The sequence below is a fragment of the Cyprinus carpio genome, chromosome B6 (assembly GCF_018340385.1).
Source record: "Cyprinus carpio isolate SPL01 chromosome B6, ASM1834038v1, whole genome shotgun sequence".
Classification (NCBI taxonomy): Eukaryota; Metazoa; Chordata; class Actinopteri; order Cypriniformes; family Cyprinidae; genus Cyprinus; species Cyprinus carpio.
The window spans coordinates 21,188,778-21,198,731 of record NC_056602.1 but is presented as its reverse complement, the minus strand read 5'-3'; the positions used below and the strand labels follow the sequence as shown (position 1 = coordinate 21,198,731).

Here is a 9,954-nt window from a genome sequence, read left to right as displayed (position 1 = left end):
ATCGCACTGAATTGAAAATGTGAACGACATTTGATTGTCATTCTTAGCTGATTTGAATAATTTAAATATAAGTCTAATCAGTTAATGGTTATCATTTTGGGATATTCCTAAAAAAAAAAGCTGTAAGGGCTCTATTAAGAGTATTTTTTCCCCTCAGTAATATACCTGTTTTCATTTGACGCAGTTGGTGTGCCGCACAGAGATGCGTAAACTAGACTAGAGCAACGGATTTTTCATCATGGCTCCAAATCTGTTACGTAACGACGTAACGACTTAAAATCTGTATGGTATTACCTCAACATATCGCGAGATTTGCACATTGTGAACAAGCTGGATGAAGGAGTTCCAAAGGTGGGAACGCGGAGAGAGAGGGAACGAACGAGAGAGGGAGGAGCAGGGTAAGTTTGTAAACACTGAAACCTTGGCTGATGAACAGGTGACACGCAACACATTTGGATTATCTGATGGATTGCAATTAGTGACTTCAAGTGTAGCGGCACTGGTCGCGCGAATGGTGGAGGTGTCATGAGCACCGTGTGTACACTGCGCGAGCCACGACACAATTAGAACACTCCCATTATATCCATCGATCATAATCTAAGGCGCTGGCATTGTAGCTTCGTTTAATATAATGGGAGTGTTGTTGTTTTGTCCCTTCGCTTCGCTCGCTCGCAGTGTAAAGCGTGTTCCAGCCTGTTGGCTCATGTGTGGTTAGCATTAGCCTGTTAGCTTTACTGATGGGAAGTCCGACTCGTTTCCGCGAATCGGTTCTTTTGGACACTCCGTTTAAAAAAAAAAACTAGGTAAAATGATTCGGATATTACGTATGTTACCACGTAATTGCGTCATCTCGTGGTCACTGATTTGTCGACTATTTGATATTAATAATAATTAATATCATTTTGTCTTGTTTTAGTTGTTTTAAAACAGCCTTATAAAACCTTAAATATTTCTACAGCATTTTACTTTACATATTTTACTAACGGTTTTGGTAAAGCTGCCATGCAATCACGTCGGAAATATAGCTAGAATATATTTTAATTGTAACATTATAATTTTACGTTTTGGTTCACTTTAAATGCTCCTACTGTCAGTTCATTGATTCAGTCAGATTCGTGGACCAATCATTCGGACTGATTCAACCAAAAGATCCGACTCAACAGAACGATTCATTCACGAATCGGACATCGCTAAATAAGAACCTTTTAAACGAAACACACAGCGCGCCAGGAGTTCGACAAATCTTTCGACACGTTATTGTTTCGTTAAAACGGTTGTGACGGCTTTATTTCATACTAGTGTGGAGTATTTTTATTGTATAGGTAATTCTGGAATGGCTTACGGAGGAAACGCATGCTAACTAGCGGTATGTGTTGGTGTGATAAAGCTATTGGGTTGAAGCGGGTTTAATTTAGCGGAAATGTTCTTTAAACAGGAATGATCTCAGACAGTAGTCAAATGAAAGCGTCTTATCATGTCATCATCATGCTCATTATGCAATCAGTTGAACCCAGCAGGCCTGTCATCTGTCAAGAGACTGTACAACATTTCAAATGCAAAGTTTGGCAGGAATTATTTTAAATAGGGGTTTATGGTCAGACGACTGTTTTAAAAATTTAGATGAAACGAATAGAATTGAGGTTTTTAAAAAGTCTGGGGTCTCATAAGATAAATCATAACTATTCTTTCTGGATGGCGTTTAGAAGTGACACAGGAAGTAGTTGATCTAAAATGGGAGACGATCGACCTTTTGTCTGCACTGCCCCAGGCTGTGGACAGGTAAGAGCTATTTTCTTGCATTATTACTCTTAAATTCTCCTTTTTATGCCGGTCATGTCCTTCTGCATAAGGTGTATGATAAGGTATAAGGATCTTTATGGCCCTTAATCTTGGGGCTAGAAACAGATTGTTGCCCCAAACTTTTATTCTAAAATCACACCAGCTGATTTAATCCCTTCTTCCACTGAGCAACTGTAAGAGGCTCCCATAGCACTTCATAACTGGATAACATAACCCGTCATCAAAACAACAGATGGCCTGATATCATCCGCTGCTTCTCTGTTTCTAGCTTCCATCTGATTTGAATTAGGATGAGACGCAAATTGACTGAAAACTTTGCAGCTGATTAATGCACGTGTCTCCGTTTCTCTCATGTCAGAGGTTCACCAATGAGGACCATTTGGCAGTGCACAAACATAAGCATGAGATGACGCTGAAGTTCGGACAAGCTAGAACAGACACAGTTATCATAGCAGGTTTGTGTCCCCGCATAGTTGAATTTATCATTGAATGACCTGATAGAAAACCAATGGAAGTCCATGCAATTGCCTCACCAATAGTCAAACAAACGTGTGTGTGTGTGTGTGTGTGTGCAGATCAGACACCCACTCCCACCCGATTTCTTAAGAATTGTGAGGAGGTGGGTTTGTTTAGTGAGCTGGCTGGCTCCTTTGAGCAAGATCTCCGCAAAACACAAGAGGAGGAGGAGAGGAGAATTAAGGGCACGGTAAGATTTGAAATAAGGATAGTGTGAAACGTTATCAACTTATATGCTCTGTTTGACACAGTTTCTTTAATGCATTTGATATCTTGAACCTCAAAGCTTCCAGCTCTACAGACACCTACAGAGGTTAAAGAGAGGGAGGGGCCTCTTGAGATTGACTCCTCCCCTCCGGACAGCCCAGACTCTGCCTCCAGCATGACAAACAGCAAAGACGCCATTGCAATGGCAAAAGAGCCTATTGCTATGAGGATAGCCAAGGTGAATTTAAATTTGGGACTAGATTGATTACAGTATTTATTTATTTATTTTTTTTAAAGTGCTGCATATGAAATTGTCATGTATCTGGATTTTACAGGATGTTCCTCCACGAACTGCAGCAAGTTCCACCCCTACACCAACCATAGTGCGCCCAGGTTCACTCCCACTTCACCAAGGATTCGACATCATGAACCCAACTCAGCCCTCTCCCACCTCTGTTATCACCAGGACCCCTCCGTCAAACAGACTCAGGTACAAACACTCTAGTGCAGAGGGCACTTCATGTCAAAAAACCTTTTTTTTCTGAATTGTAGGTGTTGATCTTACCAATTGAAATCACAAACCTGACTTTGTGATAGGTTGTGTTCATCCTCAGCAGTGAAGCAGATTCACTCCTCCGAGTTGAAACTTCTTTTTTTAATTGCATGAGTCATTTCAGTGATGTTCACACCTCTGCTTCCTCACCCTGCATGAGGAAAAGTGTCCTAAAATAGTACCTCTGTGACTCTTTTTCAGTTCGCCGTCTGGTTCTTTTCCCATGCTGATGCAGCTTCCAAATGGTCAGACTGTTCCTCTGCTGCCCAGTCCAGGGCAGACTTCAGTCATATCGGTATGGAGATCTCACACATGTGCTCATTATGGGATGAGTCAGGGTCATCAATTTTCCATGCTCCATCGAACTAGTCAGAGTTAGTGAGGACAGCTAGTTAATGTGTTTTATTTTATTTGTAATATTATCACAATTAGTATTAGTCTTATTAGTGCTGGTGCTTTAAGGAAGATTAATTAAAAGACACATTTTTGGAAAGGATTTTATCAAGCTGAAAGTGTGCAGCACAGTTGATTAATTAAATTATACGTTTTTGGAAAGGATTTTATCAAGCTGAAAGTGTGCAGCACAGTTAAACTCTTGAAGAGAATTTGCTTCTGTCAGTTGTCTTAAATTGTTTTGTCACTTTTCTTAGTTTTTTTATATTTAGCATTTTTATTTTGCAGTTTTAGTAATTTTAATTTAGAATTTATTTAATCATATTTTATTTTTAATTTGTTGCCAACATTTATCATATTTATTCATCAAATATTTATATTACATCTCTATTTCAATTAATAGTAGTTACCAGTAAGAAGTTATTTAGCTCAACTATTTGTGGAATATCTGTTACCCTTATGGAGGAATGTGTGTTCTTGCAGGTTTTTTTTTTTCAGCTTCTTGCACCATCAGCATGTCAAGTTAAAAATAGTTCAAAATGTATGCGTTCCACTGCACTCTGTCCAGCTGTTTTTTAATGCAAGAATACATCCAGTGTGTTGAACATAAAATCAGTTGTTTTAATTATACAGATGGCCTTAAAGACAACTGACTACGTGAATATGGAAATATATAGTACATCTGCACTTGTAAAAACCTCCCACAGACATATATCATTCCTAAATCAAAATAGTAGCAATTACTAATACCTTTACAGTATCTGAGATGATGACATTTTCAGCAATATGACCCTCAAACAAACTCAAATCTGTTTTGTATTTGTGTCTATGCTTTGTGTTTATAGTATGTTAAGCTTGTGTTGTTATGTGTGTGTATATATAGCTTGCCAGATCATCAAACCCAGTGCCCAATATCCCAGGGATTCCAGGACCTCCTATTGGTGGGAGCAGCAGTGGCTCCTCCTCTCCGTCTGGATACAGTACACACTCTGATGCCAAGACAGTGAGAATGCACGCACATACACCCACGCTAGCACAAGCAGTGTTTACTTAGGTATAAATGCTTAACAATGGGCTTATTATGTAACGATTAGCTAACTAAAAAACGTAACACATAGGTTTTGAGCATTAAATTACATGTTGTGGTGTTTCCTTGTGTTTGTGTATGGGATCTGTCTCCATCTAGAGGCTAAAAGCAGCACTAGCTCAGCAGAGTCCTAGTGGACCAGCACCAATACAAAAAACAGATCAGACTGAGACACCATCACCTGCTCAGCCACAGGTGCTCACAGACATCTCATGCCTGTGTTACATATATGCTAGTATTTGCCTGTTCTTTTTGAATAGGGTTTGCGACTTAAATAGTTAAATTAATAGGTAAAATAGGATATCTTCTAGTAAATAAGCTCAACTAAAGCATTATATATCAGTATACACTATTCTACTGTTGTCATATGCTTACATTCTCAATGTATTTGACAGCTCAAGCAATATCTTGCAGGTGTCCCCTGCTCCACCAAAAGGAGGCCGCAGACGACGAGGAGCAGATATTGAGCCGGATGAGCGCAGGCGCCGTTTTCTTGAACGGAACAGAGCTGCTGCTTCCCGTTGCCGGCAAAAACGGAAAGTGTGGGTCAATGCCCTGGAGAAGCGCGCTGAGGAGTTAGCTACTGCTAACGTCACGCTCACTGTGAGTCAGACGGAAAGAGTGAAAAGACGGGAAATAATGTGATTTTCATTCATTGTTCATAATGTTGTTGAAATTTTCACTACAGTTTGGGGTCAGTATGATTGACATTTGTTTTTATTTTTATTCAACAAGGATGCTTGAAATTGATCAGAAGTGACGGTAAAGAATTTTACATTGTTAAAAAAAGTATTAAGCGGCACAGCTGTTTTCAACATTGACAATAATATTAATAAATGTTTCTTGAGTACTAAATCAGCATATTAGAATGATTTCTGAAGGATCATGTGTCACTGAAGACTGGAGTAAAAATTCAGCTTTGCCATTACAGAAATACATTACATTTTAAAATCTGTTCAAATATAAAACAGATATTTTCTATTCTAATTATACTTTTTAATTTCACTGTTTTTACTGTATTTTTGATCAAATAAATGCAGAATTGGTGAGCATAAGAGAGATCTCTTTTAAAAAAATATTACAAAATCTTACTAAACCCAAATTTGTATTTTTGGTCATGCTGTTGGTTGAGCAAATGTCGCTGTGTCCAGCTGGTCAGACACTTTTGGGGGGAATACACTTATTAATGGCTTTCTTCTTGTTGTCTATGCATATTAAGCAGAGATGGTATATCCAAAAATGTCCTTCATGCACTTTGATCATAAGACTTCCTTGACACAGTCGTGTAAATGTGCTCAACAGAGTGAAGTTTCCCTGTTGAGGACTGAGGTGACACATCTGAAGGAGCTGCTGTTGGCCCATAAGGACTGCCCTGTTACTGCCATGCAGAAAAAAGCATATCTCGGTAGATCATCTGTTAATCCTTAAAATTCTCCTCCCACATGGCCATCGTATTTTCATTATTTGTCAGAAATGCCTTGTACGTAACATTCATCCTTCACCCGTTTCTCTCCCTTCAGCAGCAGGAGTGGATGAGAGTTCAGCGGCAGCTTTGGTGATGCCCGTGTCGGTACCGGCTCCGGTGTCGGTTAACGGTCTGAGTGTCCGTGCGGCAGAGGCTGTTGCTGTTTTAGCGGGAATGGGCTCAGGCCAGTGGAGTAACACAGCTGGAGATGCTTCCTCTCAATCACAGCCCACATCCAGATGATGAGGATGTCGTTCAGCCAATGGGAACTAAATATACTTTCAAAGGAGCGAATCCCCCCTTTCCCCTCAAAACTGTCAGTCCTGGTGTGTTTGTAAATGCTCTCACGTGACAAATGGAAAGCAATGTTACCACACTCTGACCACACCCTGCTTACCCGTAGCCTATCACAGACTCTCCCCGGGCTAAGTAGTGACATCATAGGACGCCCCTGTCAGACTGCACAGACTAGGAAGCATTGCAGTGGAAATGAAGTCTCTTCTGTCATCTCTATAAAATACACCTTTACATATACTTGTATAGATCTTCTCACTAGAGCATTGAGTTGATATTTGTCTCGTTTGCAGATATTTTTAATTATTTTGCATTTTATTCAATGGTTTTTCTAATATAACGATCCGTTGCATGATTCTGGCCACATTAGAAAGATGATTACTACACTATGCAGATAAGTTTAACACCTTTCTCAGTCTCTCTTGGTGAAGCTATCTCACACATACTCGCTTTTTCCATTTCTCGCTCTTCCTCTGTGTCTTAATTTTATTGTCGTATCTAAAGTAATTTCTCTCAGGTCCTGGTGAAGATCGTGTCTCTCACATTAACGTAACCTGCGCCGCAGAATGGACTTGGAAAAGCTTAAGAATGGAGAGAAAATATATTTTTATATTTGAATATCGTTATTGGTTTGTCTGCATTTTGCAGTATATATATATATATATATATGGATATAACGGGTAGTGTAACCACGTGGACATGTTTTAGATCAGTATGATTATGATATGCTCTGCTGAATTATAGGTATCTTTAACCAAAATACATAAATCTTTTTGCATTAGAGGTTAGACCCCAAAATTGAAGTGCATCTGGTTTCATAACAGGGAACACTTGCACAAAAACTCACGCGTAAAGACATGTGCTTGCGTTTTGTGAATGTACAGTAGTTAACTAACCCGGCTATGAATGTGAAGTCTCGTTTCAAAATGGTTAAAATGCTTTTGTATAAGTGATAGGATGGTGTTATAGAAATAAAACATTATTATTTCTTTGTTGGGGCCCGAAAGACTCACACTTGGCTACCCTGAATGAATTTCATCTGGTGCGCATAACTAACACATAACTTATTGCGTTGTATTCCATTAAACAGTTCATGCCTGATCACTTTTTAAATAGGGTAATATGTGTTAGTTTAACCTTGGCTTTTATATCAAAACTGTTGATTTTTTTTTTTTTTTTTTTTTTTTTTTTTTATTCAGCTTTGAATGTTTTTTTTTGTTTGTTTGTTTATAGAAACTCATTTCTCCCAAATAAGAAAAAAAATCATGCAGTGATAAATCATACCTATATGAGATACAGTCATAAGATACAAAGCCAAAATTAATGCATAAAAGGCCATTATGACAAAATTGTAACTTAGGAAAAAAAGTAGTTTTTGAATGATGTAAAAATTACTGTAATTTTGACTTTTTGTCTCATAAACATACATTTTAATGTCATTATGACTTTTTATCTCATAATTTTGATTTACCAAAGCATACTTTTTCATATGTAGAAGAAATTGGCTTTGATAGGTGTTGGACAATGGCATCATATTTAGGGCCCGAGCACCGATGGTGTGAGGACCCTCTTGTATCTGCTTTGTTTATTATTATTATTATTATTATTCTTCTTATTTCTTCTTCTTCTTCTTCTTCTTCTTCTTCTTCTTCTCCAAAATGAATCGCATTTTTGAGGGCCTAAACATGCTCGAAAAGTCCTGAAACTTTGCACACGCGTCAGACCTGGTGAAAATTTACGTCTGATATAGGTTTCAGAAGAGGGTGTGGCAAAATGGCTCGGCAGCGCCACCTATCGTAAACAAATCAACAGCCCTCGAGCTGTGTGTTTTACGTACATGCACCAAAATTGGCACACATATGTAAAGCATCAGTACCTACAAAAAAGACTCTTGGAGCAATATCCAAAACCCAATAGGAAGTCGGTTATTTTTATTTTATGAGCAAATTTTGCATCATTTTTGTCATTTGCATGCCTTGTATTTTAACGAACTCCTCCTAGAGATTTTTTCAGATCAAAACCAAATTTGGTATGCCTAATCTAAAGTCCTTTGCGATGTTAAATTGCGAAGATCTTGAGTTTTCGTTGAAGGGCGTGTCCGTGGCGGCCTGACGAATTTCGATGATTCGCCATGAAAAATGAAGTTGCTATAAGTCAGACATACAATGTCCAATCTGCCCACAAACTTCATATGTTTGATAAGACTCCTGACCTGAACAGATTGATATGCCCATATTCAGTTATAGTCATAGCGCCACCTACTGGCAACAGGAAGTGACATATTTTACACTGTAACAAACTACCCCGAGAAATTTTATGACATAAATTTTTTTTTTCAGTCACTCTATTCTAAAGGCCTGTGTGATGTTAAATTGTGAAGATCTTGAGTTTTCGTTAAAGGGCGTGTCCATGGCGCTGTCACAAAGTTCGATGTCTCGCCATGGGAATAAAAGTTATTGTAACTCAGGCATAAAATGTCCGATCTTGCCCAAACTTCACATGTTCGATAAGAGTCCTGGCCTGAACACATCTGATGGCCAATATTCCATTGGGTGTGGCAAAATGCCTCGATAGCGCCACCTATACATTTTCAACGGAGTGCGCCTCGAGCTACATTTCACGTACATGTACAAAAATCGGTACACACATGTAACACAGCAATACCTACAAAAATGTCTCTTGGTACGAAATTCGAATCCCAACAGGAAGTCAGTTATTTTGAATTTTTCTCTGCAAAATTTGTGTCGTTTTTGCCATTTTCAGGGGTTGTACTTTAACGAACTCCTCCTAGAGATTTATTCAGATCAACACCAAACTTTGTCTGTGTAATCTAAAGGCCTTTGTGATGTTAAATTGTGAAGATCTTGAGGTTTCATTTAAGGGCGTGTCTGTGGCGGCCTTACAAATTTTGATGTTTCGCCATGAGAAAGGAAGTTGCTATAACTCAGACATACAATGTCCAATCTGCCCCAAACTTCACATTTTTGAGAAGACTCCTGACCTGAATATATCTACATGCCAATATTCAGATATCGCTATAGCGCCACCTGCTGGCAACAGGAAGTGACATGTTTTACGCGCAGTAACAAACTACTCCTAGATATTTTATGACATTTTATAATTTTTTTTGGTCAGTCTAATCTAAAGGCCTTTGCGATGTTAAATTGTGAACATCTTGAGGTTTCATTAAAGGGTGTGGCCATGGCGCCATGACAAAGTTTGATGTCTCACCATGGGAATAGAAGTTGTTGTAACTCAGGCATAAGACGTCCGATCTTCCCCAAACTTCACATGTTCGAAAAGAGTCTTGGCCTGAACACATCTGAAGGTCATTATTCCACTATAATCATAGCGCCACCTGCTGGCAACAGGAAATGGCTTGTTTTGCACTAACTTAAACATGCAATGTCCAATCTGCACCAAACTTCAAATATTTGGAAAGAGTCATGGCCTGAAGATATCTAAAGGCCAATATTCAGTTGTAATCATAGTGCCACCTGTTGTCAATAGGACACCTCATGCCTTATACTAACCTCAAACATTCCATGTTCAATCTGCACTAAATTTCATATGCATGATAAAAGTGCTGGACTGAAGAAATATACATGCCGAAATCCAGTTATAGTCATAGCGCCACCA

General features: G+C 38.8%; 1 protein-coding gene across 5 annotated transcripts; it reads left to right on the top strand.

Annotated features, from left to right (window-relative positions):
* Nucleotides 1–196: 196 nt before the first annotated feature.
* LOC109063462 (cyclic AMP-dependent transcription factor ATF-7-like) lies at nucleotides 197–7,308 on the top strand. Of its 5 annotated transcripts, none has more exons than XM_042726199.1 (12): nucleotides 197–398; nucleotides 1,704–1,779; nucleotides 2,159–2,255; nucleotides 2,376–2,506; nucleotides 2,603–2,761; nucleotides 2,859–3,013; nucleotides 3,278–3,371; nucleotides 4,353–4,472; nucleotides 4,656–4,751; nucleotides 4,971–5,159; nucleotides 5,859–5,961; nucleotides 6,080–7,308. In XM_042726199.1, the coding sequence occupies exons 2-12, from the start codon at nucleotides 1,732–1,734 to the stop codon at nucleotides 6,262–6,264; spliced, it is 1,377 nt and encodes a 458-aa protein (XP_042582133.1). In that variant the 5' UTR covers nucleotides 197–398; nucleotides 1,704–1,731; the 3' UTR covers nucleotides 6,265–7,308. The 5 variants fall into 5 exon arrangements, with proteins under 5 accessions (XP_042582133.1, XP_042582129.1, XP_042582134.1 ...); XM_042726195.1 differs by having other exon boundaries at nucleotides 202–398; nucleotides 6,077–7,308; XM_042726198.1 differs by lacking the exon at nucleotides 197–398 and adding an exon at nucleotides 429–803 and having other exon boundaries at nucleotides 6,077–7,308.
* Nucleotides 7,309–9,954: the final 2,646 nt, after the last annotated feature.

Bases quoted from the DNA above. Each gene is read 5' to 3' on its own strand.
- LOC109063462 (XM_042726195.1), top strand. From the start codon at position 1,732: ATGGGAGACGATCGACCTTTTGTCTGCACTGCCCCAGGCTGTGGACAG. The intron at 3,014-3,277 runs GTACAAACACTC...ACTCTTTTTCAG, and splicing joins CCTCCGTCAAACAGACTCAG to TTCGCCGTCTGGTTCTTTTC. The intron at 3,372-4,352 runs GTATGGAGATCT...GTGTATATATAG, and splicing joins GGCAGACTTCAGTCATATCG to CTTGCCAGATCATCAAACCC.